The 23,189-nt window shown below is 43.2% G+C and overlaps 1 protein-coding gene across 3 annotated transcripts in view; it reads left to right on the top strand.

Moving 5' to 3' along the window:
- The window catches only part of ap2m1b (adaptor related protein complex 2 subunit mu 1b), a 41,395-nt gene that overhangs the window by 12,723 nt on the left and 5,483 nt on the right, over positions 1-23,189 (top strand). For 2 of the 3 annotated variants that reach the window (XM_023966542.2, XM_070433944.1), the window contains exons 3-11: positions 5,651-5,828; positions 5,911-5,998; positions 8,635-8,717; positions 11,922-12,057; positions 19,115-19,262; positions 20,723-20,737; positions 21,654-21,785; positions 21,912-22,047; positions 22,289-22,386. In XM_023966542.2, coding sequence (XP_023822310.1) covers positions 5,651-5,828; positions 5,911-5,998; positions 8,635-8,717; positions 11,922-12,057; positions 19,115-19,262; positions 20,723-20,737; positions 21,654-21,785; positions 21,912-22,047; positions 22,289-22,386 — 1,014 coding nt within the window. The remainder of the gene's footprint in view (positions 1-5,650; positions 5,829-5,910; positions 5,999-8,634; positions 8,718-11,921; positions 12,058-19,114; positions 19,263-20,722; positions 20,738-21,653; positions 21,786-21,911; positions 22,048-22,288; positions 22,387-23,189) is intronic. The other variant, XM_023966544.2, reaches the window with a different exon arrangement.

The following is a 23,189-nucleotide window of genomic DNA, read 5'->3' as shown; positions in this document are numbered from 1 at the left end:
CCCAAAGGTGTTTGATGGAGTTGAGGTCAAGGCTCTGTGCAAGCCAGTCAAGTTCTTCCACACCAATCTCGACAAACCATTTCTTAATGGACCTCGTTTTGTGCACGGGGGGATTGTCATGCTGAAACAGAAAAGGGCCTTTCCCAATCTGTTTCCACAAAGTTGCAAGCACGGAATACTCCAGAATGTCATTGTATGCTGTAGCGTTAAGATTTCCCTTCACTGGAACTAAGGGGCCTAGACCGAACCATGAAAAACAGCTCCAGACCATTATTTCTCCTCCACCAAACTTTACAGTTGGCACTATGCATTCGGGCAGGTACTGTTTTCCTGGCATCCGCCAAACCCAGATTAGTCTGTCGGACTGCCAGGTGGTGAAGCGCGATTCTTCACTCCAGAGAACGTGTTTGCATGTCTTCAGAGTCCAATGGCGGCTAGGTTTACACCACTCCAGCCGACGCTTGGTATTGCGCATGTTGAATGTTTAAAACCATGACTAGAGAGACTCAACGAATACAGCAAAGAGCTGCTGTTCTTGTTTACGTTGTTATTCAGCACTGTCAAGACTTTTTTCATTAACGGCTTGTCTTTTTTTTATATCAAGGAATATTTCACTTTCTCTACTCATAGGAGTAACAACATGAATTGGTGCATGAGGCAGAAATAATGCAGTGTGACTTGAGTTTCACCATCAGCTGAAAGATGGTGTTCCCTTTTCTCAGCGGAGGGAGGGAGAGCGGAGGGACGGTGAGTCGGGTGAGAGGCAGCCTCACCACTGCTCCTTCCTTCCTGACCATCAGATGCAGGCCATCAGTCCAGTAAAAAAAAGCTAATTATTATGCTCACTTAGCTGGGTCTCAGAAAATATACAACAAATTATCTATTACCAGTTTGATTATATACCTATATTTTTTCAATATAATTTCAAAATGGTGTAATCTTTATTGAACTAAGCAAGTCAATTAAGAATAAATTCTTATTTACAATGACGGCTTACCCCAGCCAAACCCGGACGATGTTAGGCCAATTGTGCGCCGCCCTATGGGACTCCCAATCACGGCCGGATGTGGTACAGCCTTTAGTTTTATTAGTTTTTAATTTCCTAAAACAATAATTATCCACCTCACGGTTCAGCTGTCGGAGATTTGAGCACTGAATGCATCCGGGCATTGCATGCATAAGCCTATAGGCTTCTGCGACCACTGTACGATATTATTATATATTTTTTAATATGAAGAGAAGTTTAGGCCTAGCCCCAGAGAGTTAGATATATGCCGGCGGCATGCTACGACACCAACATGCATTTTAATGAGTGAGCTGGACATGAGATGAGTTCAGATTGGTCTGCCAGATTGGTCTGCCATGTAGCATGCTATAACATGGGTCAGTATGTGTAGGTAAAAGATCAAGTAGTAGAACTACATAAGTGTTGCTCTCCACTTTCTGGAGGACCGAGTTTTGAAATCAGTGGAATTAGAGTATGATAGCTAAGGAGATGGAGAAAATTCTGGCGTTTGATTGCAAATATGCAGATGGAGTCGAAAAGAGAACACAGTAGGCTATTGTATGAAACACCTGTCTCCGGATGACATCTTCAAACTAAGGGCAACCATGGCATTCGTGACAGAGAGGGAGAAGCGTCGATCCATGTAAGATAGTCTGGCTGGCTCGCTAGCTAACGTTACGTGTATGATCTGTGTAGTAATATTATTTGTATCTCAAAGCTCTCATCTGAGTGTGCCAGAGCACAGAATAAATGACGATTTTACGAACCCTCAATACCCGTTGAATATGGCCGGTGTAAACGTTGGCAAAAAAGTGTAATTAAATTGTTCCCAGCAGTACAGTTGCAGTCACCAACGTTCTGGATAACATAAAAACAGCCTAACCAGCTCTGCTAGGGTGAGTAATGTTCAGTGAGCTGTTCTCTCATTTGTGTCTGGAAGTAGCCAACGTTAGCCAGTTAGCATGGATGCCTGACTGCTGTTGTTGGGTCAGAACGCTCAGAGTTTACGAACGCCCAGAGGCACACTGGCACTCTAAATTAAATTTACGAACACACCTGTAGTATAAACCAGCCTTTAGTCTTGAAATCTTTGGTTGTTTAGTACATGGCCTCACATGTGAATCCTTAAAGAGATGGTTGGGGCTAAACCTTAAGAGGATGTGAACGATGCTGAATGGGTGTAGACAAAGAAGAGCTCTCCAGTAGGTGTACTAAAACATAAGATTATCAACTTTCAAAGCAGAATTCTTTTCCAATTGTTCCTCAACTGTAGTGTATCATATACCATTTTCTAGCTCTGAGTCTCTACTTTTATCCAATGTAAAGAACGCAATTTCAAATGTTGCTACATATGTCAAATCGAGCCGGTCAGTCAAAATTAAAGGTAAAATACACTGCATGTAACGATACTCTAAATCCTCCTCCTCCTCAGACGAGGAGAGGAGAGAGGGATCTGAAGACCAATGTGCAGCGAGGTATGATGACATGATTTATTTAAGACACGACAAAACAACGAAGACAGAAAACGAACTATACTTGAATAAACTACAAAACAAATAAACGATGAAAACAGACCTGGACACGAACTTACATATAACGTGAAGAACGCACGAACAGGTACACGACTACAAACAAACGCTACAGTCCCGTGTGGCACGAACATACATACAGACACAGGAGACAACCACCCACAACGAACACTGTGAAACAACCTACCTAAATATGACTCTCAATTAGAGGAACGCCAAACACCTGCCTCTAATTGAGAGCCATACCAGGCAACCCTTAAACCAACATAGAAACAGACAACATAGAATGCCCACCCAAACTCACGTCCTGACCAACTAACACATACAACAAACTAACAGAAATAGGTCAGGAACGTGACACTGCATTTCAAACAGTCAGCATCTAATGAATTCAGGGCGTGTGAAGTTATACCTAGGCTAAATATAAGCCTTCCACAACCATAAGACCCAATAATTTAATAATTTATTTTATCAAAATAGTTTTACCTGCTTTTTGTTGTTGTTGCAATAATAATACAAATTTAACTAGAACCATGCATAATGCACATTGCACACAACTTCTTGTAGCATGCAATAGAAAATGAACACAGGTCTCATCAAGCCCGCGTGCTAATGATTAGCCAGCTAATCTTTATATTTCAAGGTTAGCCAACTTGGATCTATTTGCTAGCTAACAAAGTTGAACAGTTGAATTGTTATGAACATACCCTACTGTCTGTCTTCGACTGTTTGAAAAGCATGTTAGCCTGTCCACTTCCTTCAGATGTTGAAATCAAGTGGCCTACCTTATTTCTCAGAATGAGAACGATTTGACAATTTCTTATATAATTGTGTTTTATGCTTATTGCACATTTATAAAACATAGACTACACAGCTAGTTTAACAGTTTTTGGCTAAAATACCAGCTCAATTCCGTGGTTTGCAAACTGTGCAAATTTTCCACAATCAATGTTCATTGATACTCTCGTTTCAGTAGTGTCTCCTCTGTGCTCAATTTGAGTAGTTGAGACATAAAAAAGGTATAGTTAGAAAATAACTTGTCCTCTATTACAGTAAAATAATGTCTCAATGTGTTTTGGTGTCCATATGACCGATTCTGTTCAACCAAACCTCAAATAAAACCCTTGATCTCTCAACTTTGTTGGCATGAGAGGCAAGCGGAGGGGCTTGGTGTGTGTAAACCATAGCGGAAGAGGCGAAGCAAGAGGTTTCACTCTCGTTAAAATCTGTCCAAAATAAGGCCTATGTTTTTTTGGGGACCTAAGGCCTGCCTTCCCGCCCTTCCCGGTCAGTCTTTCTGACAACGACTCCCATTGTTAGTGCAGAGACGTGCATCTCTTCATTATATACAGATCTCTGGATACCTAGTCAGTTGCGCAACTGAATGCATTCAACCGAAATGTGTCTTCCGCATTTAACCCAACCTCTGAATCAGAGAGGTGCAGGGGGTTGTTGTTAGCAACCGCCTTGCTCAATGGCAGAACGGCAGGTTTTCCCATCTTGCCGGCTCGGGGATTTGAACAAGTGACCTTTTAGTTACTGGCCCAACGCTCTTAACCGCTAGTCTATCTGCCGTACCTGGTGCACACAGCACAGAGGAGTGAAAGGGACGGGACCAAAAATACAACACGAGAACAAGCAGACATAAACGTTCATAAAAACGAAAAAATTCCAAAACCTTGATTCTYGCAATACAGGCATTTGGAATAGTGCGCAAAAACATACATTTKAATTAATCAAATTAATTCTATATATCGCCCAGCCCTAGGTGTGTTCAGTAGGATATAGGCCCAAAACACTTATATCGGCTTTGCTTGAATTGCCCTGCCATAGCATGGCTATATGATCCCACTGGTAATAGATCAGTTGTTGTATTACTTGTCAGGCACAGCTGAGTGAGCATACATTTTAATAATYCATTTATTTTTTATTTTACTGGGCTGATGGAGCCTGCATCTGATGGTCAGTCTCAGTGGAGGGAGAGAGCAGCAGACTGAGGTGGCGCCTCTCAACATCCCTCCGCTCTCCCTTTCCTCCGCTGATACTGACCGGAAAGGGACCATCTGGTGACTTGGTGAAACTCAAGTCGCACCRCATTATTTCTATAGTGATTTGCTCTCTGGGCCTGCCGCGCACAGGGCAGCTAAATCGGGATGCACCTACCGCCAACAGTGCGAGATAAAAAAAATAAATAGGAATGCAAGGTTTGTCGTTGTTTTTTTTTACAGAAATGTACGGTGATTGACTAGTAATGCCTTGGAGAGCGACCGGTTGGTGACCACTGATCGGCCACATGCACAGTAGCCTGCATTTGGCCGTGCCAACATTCATCTCATCTTTGTCCACTACAATTAAAAAATTTGTCCACACGGAGGACATTCCAGGCTATAGGCATATTTTTTTCGTATTTTTATTTTGCGCACAAGGAGTAAGAGAATGGTGCTGAAGCACAAAATTGGGATGCCGGCGACAATTGTATTTATTTTTATCGGCCAAAAGCCGGCAGTTGCCAGCTAATGGAAACGCGCCTGCCATTCGTGTGTCTCTCTAACCCTCTGCCCTGATGTCTCTATCCCCATCTTCATTCTCCACCTCCTTTTCCCTCTTCTGCTCCTCCTCCTCCTTGTCTTTTGTGTTTCTGTCCACCCTTTTTGCTGGTGCCATTTCTCTCCTTGTCCATCATCTTGTCCATTGGATACTGTAGGAATAGGTAAGATGATGTGCTTGCTTGGCAACTGATTATCTCCTGACTGAAGTGTCTTGCCGGGATGCAAGCTGCATTGACAACTCCCTATTAAAGCCTGTTTTCTTTTTCTCCAGGTGTAAGCTTGCCGTTTCCTTTCTTCTGTATATCTCTATTAAAGCCTGTTTTCTTTTTCTCCAGGTGTAAGCTTGCCGTTTCCTTTCTTCTGTATATCTCATGGTCTTCTATTTTTCCTCTTTCACTCTCCCCCTCTTTGACTTTCAATTATCTCATATCTTTACTTGCATAATACAGTGAAATGCCTCTAAACACTCTCTGTTCCTCTTCCGTGTGTGTGCGTGCCGCTCACGGTCTAGCTTTCGAACGTTTCTAACGACCCCCTCCTTTTCTTTTCTGTATTTGTGTATCCAGGCGCAACGCGGTGGATGCGTTCCGCGTGAACGTGATCCACGCGCGGCAGCAGGTGCGCTCGCCGGTCACYAACATCGCCCGCACCAGCTTCTTCCACGTCAAGCGCTCCAACATCTGGCTGGCGGCGGTCACCAAGCAGAATGTCAACGCCGCCATGGTGTTCGAGTTCCTCTACAAGGTACACGTATTGGCGTTGTATGTATTGGCCGGAGCAGTCACATTTTCTTAAGTTAACTATCTGATTTGATCTGATCTTTAAGATGTGCGACGTCATGACGGCCTACTTCGGCAAGATCAGCGAGGAGAACATCAAGAACAACTTTGTGCTGATCTACGAGCTGCTGGACGGTAAAGGAAGCCTTTTCTGTTGCCGCTCTTTGAGGCTATCGCTCTCTTTTTCCCCCTCTGGCTCTTTTTCCCTCTGGAAAGAGTCGTCTTGAAAGAGTAGAGCTGATGTATCAGTCGTCTATTGTTGCTAATCTGTGTGTGTGTGTGTGTGTCTGTTAGGGATTTCTGGATAGTCGAAATACATGTTTTAAATATGATATATATATTTTTTTACTTCAATGGGGGCTTGCTCGCGCTCTCAGGAAAGAGCCAGTGCACTCTGCTTGTTGTTTTAACAGAAGGGTGGGGGAGGGTCGGAAGAGGAGCAGGGGCCTGTGTGTGATATGGAGGAAGAACAAAAGAGGAAGTAGCCAAAYCAGCTTGCGCCAAGTTAGACAAAATTATTACTGCGATTATCTATCATCTCATCTGGTAGTGCCTGTCTTCACTGCATCAAATCGATGTAAAGAAGCTAGCTACACTAGCCAGCTAAGTTAGCCAGCTTGCAACTTTTGAATATTCTCACAAGTAATCGAATACTAAATAGTCACAGATATTTGAATAACTGTGCCCATCCCTAGTGTATGTGTGTGTGTGTGCGCTCAATTGCGGCGTGTCATTTTCCCCCTCTGTTTACAACCACCTAACAAACCTTACAGGAATTCCACACAACCGCCATGCCACATGCTGAAGTGGTTCTCTTGTGCCACAGTCAGCCTTTCTGCTGTGCTGTCGTTTTTTTAGGTTTAGACTTTTGTGACTTTTAAGTGAGAAAATCTAAACCTAAAAAAAATATAGCGCCGGCAGATGTCTACGTGTGACGGTGACAGACATTGCGTGCAGACTTGCTAATATCCACTCAAGAAATTGGTGAAATTAATATGATTGCTTTCAAAACATTTATTTTTAAGGGATTTTCCGATTTTTTGTCATTGAACAGATAGTGAGATAGGATGATAGTGGGGAAAGATGGAGGCCAGTAGGCCAGATTATAACCTATGGCCACGCAGTAGACGTGTGCCAGATGCTGCGGCCTTACCTCTAAACCGGCTAGGACACGTTGGTTTTCTTCAGGTGAAGAGCGATATGCAGAACATGTTTTGAAAACATACAAGTACCACTTTCTTCTGACCTATGATGTGATGATGTTTGGGGAAGACCACTATGTGTTTATGAGACTGAAAGAGGGTAACTGTTCTAGGGCTGTCCCCGACCCCAAAAAAATCTTGGTCCACCGAAAGTAGTCTGTTCTTTCGACCAATCGATCTACACCCCATTGTATGCAGTGAGCTTGTCTGATTCTTTAAGCTTACGATTTGATGAAATAAGACAAATGCCTCAATAGGGCGCCAGATATCTAGATAAGCAGAAGAGAAAAACCTGACCCAACTATTCTTCTCCGGCTCCTGCGGGCTTTCACAGATTCTGCCGCTACTCTCCTGAAGTTGCTAGTAAATAGACTACATGGCAACCTACTCGGAAACCTTTCTCATGTGGAATGCCAATTTATTTGACCATTTCTACCGATCTGCGTGCTAGTTGTAGTTTTCATATGTACATTTTCAATTTCATTTAATTTATAATAATGTCTTCATATCTCAAAATAATTTTCGTGTTAATCAAAATTCTATCCAAATCTAAATGAAAATGATACAAATATTGCCATTGCCAACTATGTAAAAATAGCCTACATAAAGCAAACAAATAAAAACATTTCAGCCTGTAGGTAGAAAATATTCGGATAAAAATAAATATCCTATAAATCACATTGGCTACACATGGCCTGTCTGCAACCAACTTGAAACATTGTATAAACTATTAACTTGGGTCAGGCTTCACTAGCGAACTTGCAACATTATATAAAATATTCTGGGTCCTCAGAGTTTTCAGCGCACAGACACAGCTGTAGGCTATTTGCGCAAGGGATAAGAAGCAGGACTTGGGCACTAGCTCACCGGAGCTGAGTACCAGCACCTCAAATGTTCCACTGATTGAGCTCCTGTTCCTCTTATAGAATATTTGCTCAAAAGTATTGTGGAGCTCCTGCACCTAAATATAAACAGTACCAGCACCCMAAATGAGTACCGGAACCTATTTCAGTCCAAGTCAAGCACTGATAAGAAGTAATCAGGTAGGCCTATTTATGACATTTCCACTGGATCAGAGCAAAGCTGTCATCAAGGCAAAAGGTGGCTACTTTGAAGAATCTCAAATATAWAWMWWTTTTTTTATTTGTTTCACACTTTTTTGGTTACTACATGATTCCATATGTGTTGTTTCATAATTTTGATGTCTTCGCTATTATTCTACAATGTAGAAAATAGTAMAAATAAAGAAAAACCCTTGAATGAGTAGGTGTGTCGAAACTTTTGACTGGTACTGTATTTGTTTGTTACTGCTCGACTAAAATAATCTTGTTATTTTTTTTTAACGACCAAACAATCAACCTGTCGAGTATTTGGGCTCAGCCGAATTGTTCGAAACAACCCTCTCCTCCCCTGCAACCCTTTCCCAGATCGTCGCTCATGTTCAATACAGTCTCTGAATTTACCTGGTCAAATAACGGTTACATAAAATAAGGTGGTGTTTCTTTGTGAGCCCATCTGGTGAGCTCATAGCAGAAGTGTGTGGTCTCACAGTCCCCTTGTCCGTTGTAGAGATCCTGGACTTTGGCTACCCCCAGAACTCGGAGACTGGCGCACTGAAGACCTTCATCACTCAAACGGGCATCAAGAGCCAGGTGGGAACTATGACAATTTTTTAAAGATATCTCTCATATCCAGTTTGGACTGCGTGGTAATCACACAGTAGTATACCTTTTCAGCTGTTGGGCATGAGGGATGGCTCCAGTCAGAGCTGATGATATTGTTTAATTGGTTGTAAAGACTTGTGTTATGTTCTTTTCTCTGCTCTCCGCTTGCTCTCTTCGCTCTCTTTTGCTCTTCTCTCTCTCTCTCTCTCTCTCTCTCTCATCTCTCTCCTCTCTCATCTCTTCTCTGCTTCTCTCGTCTCTCTCTCTCTCTTCTCTCTCTCTCTCTCTCTCTCTCTCTCTCTCTCCGTCTCTCTTCGTCTCTCTGCTCTCCTGCTCTGTTCTTCGGTCTCCTTCTCTCTTCCTCTCTCGATGTGCTCCATGGCTGCCGTTTTATCGCCTGGTCATGTCATTCTCCAGCACCATGTGAGTACTCTCCCTTTTGATTGGTTGTTTAAAGGCAGACTCAACTGTTTTACATCTTGCACAGCTTGGTGACTGTCTCCTTACGGATATCAAATCAAATGTTATTTGTCACATGCGCCGAATACAACAGGTGTAGACCTTACAGTGAAATGCTTACTTACAAGCCCTTATTAAAACCTCTCTGGGATAGGGGTCCGGTGAAACTGGAGAGCGTGCAATTCAAATAAATAATCATAAACATTATGAATATTAAACATTTAAGTACATACAAGTGTCTTATATCGGTTGAAAGCTTAAATTCTTGTTAATCTAACTGCACTKTCCAATTTACAGTAGGCTTTACAGTGAAAGCATGCCATGCGATTGTTTGAAGACGGCGCCCCACATCAAAATATTTTCCACCGGCACAGGTTTCATAAATTCACAAATAGCGATTAAATATTCACTTACTTTTTCAAAATCTTCCTCTGATTTGTCATCTAAAGSGTCCCAGCTATAACACGKAGTGTCGTTTTGTTAGATAAAATCCTTATTTTTATCCCAAAAGGTCTGTTTAGTTGGCACCATCGATTTGAGTAATCCACTCGTTCAACATGCCAAGATAAGAATCCGAAAATCTACCCCTAAACTTTGTTTCAACAAGTTAAAATACGTTTCTATTAACTCCTCAGATACCAAATGTAATCAAACTATAATACAGAAAGAATTATGTTCAATAGGAATCCGATTTTAGCAGGTGCGCGTTGTCTTCATGGCGCTCGCACACACAAATTTCCAAGTAGGTGTCCTTGTACTAAAACTCATTATTCTTACTCGTTTTGGAAGAAACAAGCCTGAAACCTTGAACAAAGATTACTGACACCCAGTGGAAGTCATGGGAATTGCATCCTGGGAGGTAGATTTCATTATTTCCCTATACTTTCCATTGTAAGAGCATGGGCTCTCAAAAAAAAAGATATTGTTGGTTTTTCTTTGGATTTTCTCCTACCATATCTATTGTGTTATAGTSTCCTTCATTATTTTAACATTTCTACAAACTTCAAAGTGTTTTCTTTCCAATGGTACCAATTAWATGCATATCCTGGCTTCAGGGCCTGAGTAACAGGCAGTTTACTTTGGGCACGTTAGTCAGGCGGAAATTGAGAAAAATTTACCCTAGCCTGAAGAAGTTTTAACCAACAATGCAGTTTTCAGAAAAATACAAAAAAAAGATAAATAAAAGTAACAAATAATTAAAGAGCAGCAGTAAAATAACAATAGCGAGGCTATATACAGGGGATACTGGTACAGAGTCAGTGTGCGGGGGCACCGGTTAGTCGTGGTAATTGAGGTAATATGTACATGTAGGTAGAGTTATTAAAAGTGACTATGTATACATAATAATAGTAGCAGCAGTGTAAAAGGGGGGGTGGGGCAAAGCAAATAGTCTGGTAAGCCATTTGATTAGATGTTCAGGAGTCTTATGGCTTGGGGGTAGAAGCTGTTTAGAAGCCTCTTGAACCTAGACACTGGTACCGCTTGCCGTGCGGTAGCAGATAGAACAGTCTATGACTAGGGTGGCTGGAGTTTTTGACAATTGCCATACCAGGCAGTGATGCTCTCAACCTGCTCCACTACAGCCCCGTCAATGAGAATGGGGGCGTGCTCGGTCCTCMTTTTTTGGTAGTCCACAATCATCTCCTTTGTCTTGATCACGTTGAGGGAGAGGTTGTTGTCCTGGCACCACACGGCCAGGTCTCTGACCTCCTCCCTATAGGCTGTCTTGTCGTTGTCGGTGCCCCCGCACACTGACTGTTGTGTCATCGGCAAACTTAATGATGGCGTTGGAGTCATAAGTGAACAGGGAGTACARGAGGGGACTGAGGKGCCCCTGTGTTGAGGATCAGCATCCAGAGGGAGGTGTTTAGTCCCAGCGTCCTTAGCTTAGTGATGAGCTTTGAGGGCACTATGGTGTTGAATGCTGAGCTGTTGGATAGCATTCTCACATTTACATTTTTTATTTATTTAACTAGGCAAGTCAGTTAAGAACAAATTCTTATTTATAATGACGGCGTACCGGGGAACAGTGGGTTAACTGCCTTGTTCAGGTGCAGAACAACATATTTGTACGTTGTCAGCTCAGGGATTCGATCCAGCAACCTTTCAGTTACTGGCCCAACACTCTAGCCGCCGCTAGGTGTTACATAGGTGTTCCTTTTGTCCAGGTAAGAAAGGGCAGTGTGGAGTGCAATAGAGATTGCATCATCTGTGGATCTGTTGGGGCGGTATGCAAATTGGAGTGGGTCTAGGGTTTCTGGGATATTAGTGTTGATATATATGTCACCAACATATTGCTAAGTCCAACTTTACATATTGAGTTATCATTTCAAATTATCCTGGTGAAAATGTTTCAGGCATAACAATCTGGCATTCTCTTTTTCTCTCTCTCCTACTGTTCGTTCCTCTCTCTCTCTCCCCTATCTCTGTCCATCCTTCTTTTTTCCCTCACTGTCCTTTTACTTTCTTCTCTTTCTGTCCATCCCTCTTCTCTTTCCTCCTTCTTGTCCTTTTCCTGTATCCTCTTTCTGTCAACCTTTTTTTCTCTACTCCTCTCTATCCTTTTCCTCCTGCTCTCCTCCCTGTCCTTTTCTCCCTCTCCTCATTGTATTTTTCCTTTATCTCTACCTATCTCTACCTCTACCTATGTCAACCACTTGTTTCTCTCCCCTCTCTGTCCCTTTCCTTTTTCTATCTCTGTCCATCCATTTTCTCCCTATCTCTGTCCACCAGTCCAAGGAGGAGCAGTCTCAGATCACCAGTCAGGTGACTGGGCAGATCGGTTGGCGTCGCGAGGGCATCAAGTACCGTCGCAACGAGCTCTTCCTGGATGTGCTGGAGAGCGTCAACCTGYTGATGTCTCCACAAGGTAATACCGATGTGTGTCGAGTTTGTTTTGCAGCAAGGACATTGTAACGCTGCTGTACTGAAACAAATCAACGAAGACAAACGTACACTAGACTCGGGTCTTGGGCCTTGAGTTAATACATTTTATTGGACATGTTTAAAATGCATATAGAGGTGACTCATTCATGTGAGGACAACACTAATTACATGAAAAATTATAGAGAATTTAAAAAAAACAATGAAGTCTATTGACTTATTTCGATTATGGTCCTCGTTATCATGTGGGCAACAAGAATGGACAGTTTGGGCAAGACTGGCTGTGCATTGGGCATTTCAAAGGCACTTCAAATTCAATACAATTGGAAAATACATACAATACAGTGATCTCCAAAAGTATTRGGACAGTGACACACTTTTGTTGTTTTGGCTCTGTACCCCAGCGCTTTGGATATGAAATGGTACAACGACAGACTGGTTGAAGTGCTGACTGTCAGCTTTAATTGGAGGGTATTTTAATCCATATCGGGTAAACATAGTCCACCCAAATTAAAGGGACTGAAASTATTGGGACAAATTCACTTATGTGTATTAAAGAGGTCAAACGTTTCAAGCTTGTGACTACAAACTTGTTTGATGCATTTTCTGTTTGTTTTGGTTGTTTCAGATTATTTTGTGCCCAATAGAATTGAATGGTAAATGTATTGTAAATAAGAATAGAATCTGTTTCTAAACACTTCTACCATTAATGTGGATGCTGCCATGATTACGGATARTCCTGAATGAATGAGAAAGTATCATACCACTAAGACATGCTAACCTCTCACCATTAGAATAGCATGGTAGGTTAGCATTTTTTTGTGGGGGGGRTGATAGTTGTGCGTCTCACTTTCTCACTCATCATTATTCACTATCTGTAAACAGATAGTGTTTAGAAAAATGTAGAAGTGTTTAGAAAARTATTCTATTCTTATTTACAATAAAAGTGACTCTGAAATGACAAAATACATTATTTAACTTTCATTTACATTTGGCATAAAATAATCTGAAACGCAACCAAAACAAACAGMAAATGCAACAAGTTGTAGAGTCACTAGCTTGATGTAATTATTGAATATTAGGAATATGGGACCAAATACTAAACGTTTGCTTACTTTAATAAACATATAAGTGAATTTGTCCCAATACTTTTGGTTCCCTCAAATGGGGGATATGTACAAAAAGGGCTGTAATTTCTAAATGGTTCACCCAATATGGATGAAATTGACTGTCTGCACTTTAACCTCATAGTCATTGTATCGTTTCAAATTCAAAGTGCTAAAGTGCAGAGCCAAATTAACAAAAAATGTGTCACTGTCCCAATACTTTTGGAGCTCACTGTATTTACACACTATACAGTCACCTAGACTAGACAAGGTCAGTGATCTCCAATGATCTATCAAGTTTCTTYAAGTGCAGTCGCCAAACCATGAAGTGCTATGATGAAACTGGTTGTCATGAGGACCGCCACAGCAAAGGAAGACCCAGAGWTACCTCTGCTGCAGAGGATAAGTTCATTAGCGTTACTAGCCTCAGAAATTACAGCCCAAATAAATGCTTCACAGAGTTCAAGTAACACACATCTCAACATCAACTGTTCAGAGGAGACTGCGTGAATCAGGCCTTCATGGTTGAATTGCTGCAAAGAAACCACTACTAAAGGACACCAATAAGAAGAAGAGACTTGCTTGGGCCAAGAAACATGAGCAATGRACATTAGACCGGTGGAAATCTGTCCTTTGGTCTGATGAGTCCAAATTTGAGATATTTGGTTCCAACCGCCGTGTCTTTGTGAGACACAGAGTAGGTGAACGGATGATCTCCACATGTGTGGTTCCCACCGTGAAGCATGGAGGAGGAGGTGTGATGTGTGGGGGTGCTTTGCTGGTGACACTGTCAGTGATTTATTTAGAATTCAAGACACACTCCAGGCTGTGTAAGGGCTATTTGACCAAGAAGGAGAGTGATGGAGTGCTGCATCAAATGACCTGACCTCCACAATCACACGACCTCAACCCAATTCAGATGGTTTGGGATGAGTTGGACCGCAGAGTGAAGGAAAAGCAGCCAACAACTGCTCAGCATATGTGGGAACTCCTTCAAGATTGTTGGAAAATCATTCCCCGTGAAGCTGGTTGAGAGAATGCCAAGAGTGTGCAAACTGTCATCAAGGCAATGGGTAGCTACTTTGAGGAAGCTAAAATRTTAAATATATTTTGATTTTACACTATTTTTGTTTAACTCTTTTTTGGTTACTACATGATTCCATGTGTGTTATTTTATAGTTTTGATGTCTTCACTATTATTCTACAGTGTTGAAAATAGTAAAAATAAAGAAAAACCCTTGAATGAGTAGGTGTGTACAAACTTTTGACTGGTACTGTATATCATTTTTGCATTGTAGTTTCAGAAAATGTCCACAATATATCTGCAGTAATAATGGAATGATAGTGTGTCACAGTATTACTTATCCGACAGAGCGATTTCCACTAGATAACACAGCCAGAAAGTCAGACGGCGGGAGAAATCAATAGGCCAATATCACAGYCAATCATTCCACTATTACTGCAGATTTATACTGAACAAAAATATAAACGCAACATCATGTCCCATGTTTCATGAGCTGAAATAAAAGATCCCAGAAATGTTCCAAATGCACAAAAAGCTTATTTCTCTACATTTTTGTGCAGAAATTTGTTTACACTGTAACTCAGTCAAAAAATCTTTGAAATTGTTGCATGTCGCGTTTCTATTTTTGGTTCAGTATATTATGGAAAGAAGGTGCTCAACCGACGTGAGAAGAGGTGCAACCTACAAATGTGTAGACGTCATTGGGCGGGAGAAGGCTCGCTCGCCATWAAAAATACCTWGTTTTATTAGACAAGTTTAAAAGTTTGACGTTTCGATAAGTTCATATAGGGCAAGGGGGGGAGAATTAGGGAGAAAACTCTTCCGCTGGTGGTGCTAATGAGAGACACAGTGTGGTAGACCATGCAGGTTAGCGCTCAGAGTGTGCTGTGCTGTGGTCAATGTCTCCACCTAGTGATAAAATACAGAAGTGAAACCAGTAAACAACAATTGGAAAACCGGACAATCTTTTTGTCAACTGCAGTAGGTGTAATTGACATATAAGCACTACTATGTAATATATGTTGAATATGTTGGGTATTGAAAAATAAACAACAGGGCTAAGCAAAACTAGGAACAACAGCAGTAAACATCAACAACGTAGGCAAAGAAGTCTAACAGCTGGTTTGGACAACAGTTAGTGAGCTAGTAAGCTCCCTCCATGTGTAAACAAGAAGTACAAATAGGGGGGTTGTCACTGGATCAACAAAGGGACCTTTGATGTTTGTCAAGTGCTGTAGGAAGTTGTGCTCTAGGAACATCCATGAGTTTACTCTCAGCTTGATTTAACCATGTCTGATTGTAGCCCTTTGCTCTGAATCTTTCTTGGAGTTCATTCTTTCTTCTGTTGAATGTGCTTTAACTCATGGATGTTCTTAGAGTACAACTACTGAGAAAGCCCACGAGCCCTAGAGCCAGACCTCCTATCCAACTGGTCACTACCTACACCCCACAAASTCCAGAACTACTAGGCATCATTAAAAAGCAGTTGGCATATTCTACGCTCAGACTCGGCTCTAGGTAATACATTTCAGCCTACCGTAGAGCTAAAAACATTAAAGACAGTGTTGTCCGATCCGACATCAGCCAAGGCGCAAACAAGACCARCCTCCTGCATATTCCCCCCGGCAACTACAAGTGTGCCAGTACACAAAACACATGAAAAGTTTCTCACACCCCAGATCGGGTCGAGACATAAAAATCTAAAGTACCATCAATTGTAATTCTCGCGATGGGATCTATGGGATTCGCTGCCCGTGCAGCTTATTTTACGTAGGAGAAACTTCAAGGGAGTTACACACACCAGCTCTGACACTCATCGAATATGGCAGGGCTTGCAAAACATTACACACCAGAAAGGGAAGCACAGCCGAGAGCTGCCCAGTGACACGAGCCTACCAGACGAGCTAAACTACTTCAATACTCGCTTCGAGGCAAATAACACTGAAACATGCATGAGAGCACCAGCTGTTCCGGGCGACTGTGTGATCGCGCTCTCCACAGCCGATGTGAGTAAGACCTTTAGACAGGTCAACATTCACAAGGCCGCAGTGCCAGACGGATTACCAGGACGTGTACTGCGAGCATGCGCTGACCAACTAGCAAGTGACTTCACTGACATTTTCAAGCTCTCCCTGTCCGAGTCTGTAATACCAACATGTTTTAAGCAGATCACTATAGTGCCTGTGCCCAAGAACACTAAGGTAACCTGCCTAAATGACTACCGACTCGTAGCACTTACGTCTGTAGCCATGAAGTGCTTTGAAAGGCTGGTCATGGCTCACATCAATACTATCATCCCAGAAACCCTAGACCCACTCCAATTTGCATACCGCCCCAACTGTCACGCCCTAACCTTAGAGAGCCTTTTTATGTCTCTATTTGGTTTGGTCAGGGTGTGATTTGGGGTGGGCATTCTATGTTTTATTTTCTATGTTTCTTTAGTTTTATGTTTTGGCCGGGTATGGTTCTCAATCAGGGACAGCTGTCTATCGTTGTCTCTGATTGGGAACCATACTTAGGTAGCCCTTTTCCCTCCTTTCAGTGTGGGAAGTTAACTTTGTTAGTGGCACTTAGCCCTGTAAGCTTCACGGTTGTTTATTTGTTTCTTGTTTTGTTGGCGACATTTTATAATAAAAAGAAAATGTACGCTCACGACGCTGCGCTTTGGTCCACTTCCTTTGACGGCCGTGACACCAACATATCCACAGATGATGCAATCTCTATTGCACTCCACACTGCCCTTTCCCACGTGGACAAAAGGAACACCTATGTGAGCATGTTATTCATTGACTACAGCTCAGCGTTCAACACCATAGTGCCCTCAAAGCTCATCAATAAGCTAAGGACCCTGGGACTAAACACCTCCCTCTGCAACTGGATCCTGGACTTCCTGACGGGCCGCCCCCAGGTGGTAAGGGTAGGTAACAACACATCCGCCACGATGACCCTCAACACTGGGCTCCGTCAGGGGTGCGTGTTCAGCCCCCTCCTGTACTCCCTGTTCACTCATGACTGCACGGCCAGGCACGACTACAACACCATGWTTAAATTTGACGATGACACATTAGTGGTAGGCCTGATCACCGACAACAACAATACAGCCTACAAGGAGGAGGTCAGAGACCTGGCCGTGTGGTGCCAGGACAACAACCTCTCCCTCAATGTGATCAAGACAAAGGAGAGGATTGTGGACTACAGGAAAAAGAGGACCGAGCACGCCCCCATTCTCATCTACATGGTTGCAGTGGAGCAGGTTGAGAGCTTCAAGTTCCTTGGTGTCCACATCACCAACAAACTATCATGGTCCAAGCACACCAAGACAGTCATGAAGCAGGCACGACAAAACCTATTCCCCCTCAAGAGACTGAAAAGATTTGGCATGGGTCCTCAGATCCTCATAAGGTTCTACAGCTGCACCATCGCGAGCATCCTGACTGGTTGCATCACTGCCTGGTATAGCAACTGCTCGGCCCCCGACCGCAAGGCTCTACAGAGGGTAGTGCGAACGGCCCAGTACATCACTGGGGCCAAGCTTCCTGCCATCCAGGACCTCTATACCAGGCGGTGTCAGAGGAAGGCCCTAAACATTGTCAAAGACTCCAGCCACCGTAGTCATAGACTGTTTTCTCTGCTACCGCACTTCAAGCAGAGAGAACAAGTCTAGGTCCAAGAGGCTTCTAAACAACTTCTACCTCCAAGCCATAAGACTCCTGAACATCTAATCAAATGGCTACCCAGACTATTTGCATTGCCCCCCCCCTCTCCACACCACTGCCACTCTGTTGTCATCACTTTAATAACTACCTACATGTACATACTACTTCAACTAACCGGTGCCCCCGCACATTGACTCTGTACCGGCACCCCCCTCTATATATTGTTAATTTTTACTGCTGCTCTTTAATTACTTGAAACTGCACTGTTGGTTAGGGGCTCGTAAGTAAGCATTTTACTGTTGTATTCGGCGCATGTGACTAATACAATTTGATTTGATTTGACACTAGAATGTGTGAGCACCGAAGTGCCATTTGACGTGCTGACCCCAACAGCCCAGTGGCCTTCCATTTCAAAGAGAGGGGACAGTAAAAACAAACGGGGTGGCGATGTTGACAAAATTTCCAGAGAGATATACTGGATCCATTCCTTAGATACTTTAATCCCCAGAGTTCTTAATCTAGAGAAGGACTATAGTATGCTTTTGTGAAGGGCCCCATCCTTTTGTTGGTCCAGTGACACCAACAAAAATCCAGCGTAGCACCTTTTTAAGTTTACAAAATGTTAAAAATCCAATAACAGGGTGTGGATTTTTTTTTTCTTTTTTCAATTACAACTTTTGATCTGGTTAATTCTTTTGTTTGTAAATTAAATTTTAACACCCTTTTTCCCCCAATTTCGTGATTACGATCTTGTCTCATCATTGTAACTCCCCAACGGTCTCGGGAGAGGCCGAGTCATTCGTCCTCCGAAAACATCTGCCAAGTCGCCCTTCTTAACACCCGCTCACTTAACACGGAAGCCAGCTGCACCAATGTGTCGGAGGGAAACACCGTTCAACTGATGACCGAACCCCAGGCTGTAGTGACGGCCCAACCCTGCGATGCAGTGCCTTAGACTGCTGCGCCACTCGGGAGGCCAATTGCAATTGGGAATTATTTAAGAAAAGTGTAAGGGTGTCAATATATTTGGCCGCAACTGTATATATGACTATGTATGCATATTTAGCAGTGTGGTGTAGTGCTGATGTGGCCACTAGAGGCCGCCACCCGCCTGTTTTAATGTTTGAGAAAGCTTCTCTTCTACTATAAATTGTTCTATACCTCATAAAACACTCCCTGACAGCTCTCCTGAACCAGTTACCTGCCTTCCGTGTTGCTCCGTGGTAACCTCGCCCTCTCTCCCTCTTCTCCAATCAGGCCAGGTGCTGAGCGCCCACGTCTCGGGCCGCGTGGTGATGAAGAGCTACCTGAGCGGCATGCCGGAGTGCAAATTTGGAATGAACGACAAGATCGTCATCGACAAACAGGGCAAAGGGGGCGCCACCGAGGAGGCGGCGGGCAAGAGGTAAGGGGGCAACGGGTGTCTCCGACTTTGGACGTTTAGGTTCGTACCACCCTGCATCCCACTGCTGGCTTGCTTCTGAAGCTAAGCAGGGTCGGTCCCTGGATGGGAGACAAGATGCTGCTGGAAGTGGTGTTGGATGGCCAGTAGGAGACATTCTTTCCTCTGGTCTAAAAATATATACATCCCAATGCCCCAGGTCAGTGATTGGGGACATTGCCCTGTGTAGGGTGCCTTCTTTTGCATGGGACGTTAAACGGGTGTTCTGACTCTCTGTGGTCGCTAAATATCCCATGGCACTTATCGTAGGGGTGTTAACTCCAGTGTCCTGGCTAAATTCCCAATCTGGCTCTCATACCATCATTGCCACCTAATCATCCCCAGTTTCCAATTGGCTCCATTAATCCCCCCTCCTCTTCCCTGTAACTATTCCCCAGGTCGTTGCTGTAAATTATGTGTTCTCAGTCAATGATTTTTGCAGATGTCACCGTCCGAGAGTATCAAACAAGATATCACAACAAAAACAGTGGCCCAGAAATATACATATAGAAGTAGATTAGAATATAGATTAGAATAATCTGTAGAATAGAGATAGAAAGGCACCTGATCTGATTCAATTAAGCTGTGCACAGCTCTTGTATTTCCAAGGGGGCAGAGGTGCTTAATGAGCTTTCACAGCCACGCTCCATAGAACTAAGCTGTTGAATTCGCCAATAGGAAATAGCCTAAACTCTAGAGCAAGCTGACTGACGGCCCTTTGCTGGTGCCTGCAGCTATGCCGTGAATTAAGCTAGCCTGAGTGCCAGTCTGTTTGTGCCGTCATGCCTACTCTGGCACTCATTGTCATGCCAAACAGTGTTTGGCTTGCCAATGACATCAATGGAGTTGGCAAGAACACAACAGATCTGGGACCAGGCTAGAGTTAAGCTCCTGTACTGTACATTTGGTTTTAAAAATACTTTTGTACTGCGATGTTTGTTTATGCTCATTGAATGTTTTGTAAAGCCTTGAACATCTTGATTTTTTTGAAGTACCCATAATATTCAAAGCGAAATGGGCCACTGACACTGTCAAGGACTGAATTGCTGCTGAAAAGACTTAAGATAAAACTGTAAAATGGAAAACTTTAAATCATTCTCTAAAGTGTTTTCACATGCTTCTTGTCCAAAACACTGATTGGGAGGTGAATACATTGTTTGTGTTCCAAATTGCACCCTATTCCCTATAAAGTGCACTACTTTTGACCATATTTTTACGCAGCCATCGTAACCAAGTCATCATGCTGCAACTGCATCACATGGCTTGTTACTTTGTTCTTCATTTTCCTTTACCTTTTTTATGACGTTTTTCTTTCCTGGCGTTATGTTTATAGTGCTAAGATTTTACGTGTCAATGTCAAGCGGTGTTTTTTCCCTTCTTGATTCGTGTTTTGATTTTCTCCCTCTCTCTGTGCTGGACCTCAGTGATTTGGGGGGCAGGTAGCGTACATCATTCACTCGGGTCAGACTGCTCTCTCCATCCTCAGTCTGCCTCAGTCTGCCTCTGTGTGTGTCTGTCTTGTCTGTCCATTGTTTTGTCTACACGGGGGTTGCGTTCAGTACAGAGCAATGTTATGTGTCTGATTTTCTGACTTGTAGATCTGGACATGTAGTGTTCATAATCTATCATTCAAATGTTGCATCCTTCTGAACGCAACATGACATGCAAGTCAGACTGACCAGGCAGTTAGTGTCTGGCTGGTATGCCTCTACCGCTTTGTCTATCCGTTGTGTGTGTGTGGATTTCAGTATGTTGGGGCTCAGAGTGTGCATCTTCATTGAAATTCATACTCTTCGTAAATTTCTGTTAATCGTTAATCTCACTGTCATCTAATGTCTGTGTATTATGATTAGGATTGGTTTCTACTCCTTCTGTGTGTGTGTCTATGTGTGGCCCTCTTGTCCCCTCTAAACACCTCGCTCCCGCTCTCCCTCTCTCTCTCCTTTATCTCCCTCTCTCTCTCCCTCTCTTTCTCTCTATCTCTCCTTTATCTCCCTCTCTCTCTTCTTTATCTCCCTCTCGCTCCCTCTCTCTCTCTCTCCTTTATCTCCCTCTCTCTCTCTCTCCTTTATCTCCCCCTCTCTCTCCTTTATCTCCCTCTCTCTCCTTTATCTCCCTCTCTCTCCTTTATCTCCCTCTCTTGCTCCCTCCCTCTCCCTCCTTTTATCTACCTCTCTCTCCCTCTACCCTTTATCTCCCTCTCTCGATCCATCCCTTTCTCCCTTTCTCTCCTTTATCTCCCTCTCTCGATCCATCCCTTTCTCCCTCTCTCTCCTTTATCTCCCTCTCTCTCCTTTATCTCCCTCTCTCGCTCCATCCCTTTCTCCCTCTCTCTCTTTTATTTCCCTCTCTTAGTGGCGGTGGTGGCGGTAAGCAATCCATAGCTATTGACGACTGTACATTCCACCAGTGTGTGCGTCTCAGTAAGTTTGACGCTGAGCGCAGCATCAGCTTCATTCCTCCGGACGGAGAATGTGAACTCATGAGGTAACGACCTTGTGTGATACAGACACACAAACACACGCACACACACATGCACACACACATTCACACAAAGGCTATGTCTTTACGTGTCTGTTTTGTGTGTGTGTGTTTTCCTCTTCTTCTCCACAGGTACCGCACCACCAAGGACATCATCCTACCCTTCCGTGTCATCCCCCTTGTCAGGGAGGTGGGCCGCACCAAGCTTGAAGTCAAGGTGGTCATTAAGTCCAACTTCAAGCCCTCGCTTCTGGCTCAGAAGATTGAGGTATGGCTACAGAGGGATATAGGGGTACCAAGTGAGCATAGAGCTTTGGACACAGTACCTGACCAGGTCGTGGTCATCATGGTCAGGTAAAAGTCCTGAAATTACACACTTTTGTAGTAGTGCTCAACATAGCCATTTGGGATGCACCCTTGGTCTTACCCATAAACTAATGAATGAGTGTTTGTAGATGGGGAATGGGTCCACTGAACTGAATGTCTTTTTCTATGTTTTTACTACCCAGGTGCGCATTCCCACCCCTCTCAACACCAGCGGGGTCCAGGTGATCTGCATGAAGGGCAAGGCCAAGTACAAGGCCAGCGAGAACGCCATCGTCTGGAAGTAAGTTTTCCTCACTGTCGTTCTCAGGTTATCCGTACCAGGGCCCTGTTTATTAGGGCTCACATTGGGAAAACATTACGCAACCGGGGGGAAAAAATGGAAAATAAGTGGTTCTTATTGGACAAGTCCAGGTAGTCCCTCCTTGTTTCAGTCAATTTTTACTGTTTTGTACCTGATGAACTCCACACAGGTTAGGCGYCAGCCTGAGAAATGTGTACGCTTCACAGTCGTCTATAAACTACTGACCGAAAAAAGTTGTTAATTGCGCCACTGGTTAATTGGGGACTTTATTCACAACACCMGGGCCCTCAGAGCTGCAAACTCTTGTTGTTTTTATCAACTAAGCCAGGCTTYGATCTTGGCTTAAACGGATGCTAATTCAGCAGCAACATCAGCCTTCACTAACCACATTGTTGACTTCACCTTAGCCGACGTGAGCTAATTTTTGCCAAGTTGAGCATAACTCAAGTATAACAGCCCAGACATAATGCCCAATTCAAGGGGATTGTTAACCCCACCCACAACGATCCAGAGGAAATCGGTGGRAAAAGTGAAGGTGTCTGAATACTTTCCGAATGCACTGTGTGTGTATATACAGTTGAAGTTGGAAGTTTACATACACTTAGGTTGGAGTCATTATCTACTTTGTGCATGACACAAGTAATTTTTCCAACAATTGTTTACAGACAGATTATTTCACTTATAATTCACTGTATCACAATTCCAGTGGGTCAGAAATGTACATACACTAAGTTGACTGTGCCTTTAAACAGCTTGGAAAATTCCATAAAATGTTTATAGAC

Source organism: Salvelinus sp. IW2-2015, linkage group LG22 (genome assembly GCF_002910315.2).
Source record: "Salvelinus sp. IW2-2015 linkage group LG22, ASM291031v2, whole genome shotgun sequence".
Lineage (NCBI taxonomy): Eukaryota > Metazoa > Chordata > Actinopteri > Salmoniformes > Salmonidae > Salvelinus > Salvelinus sp. IW2-2015.
Note: the sequence above shows the minus strand (reverse complement) of the source record. Positions and strands in the feature narration are given on the sequence as shown.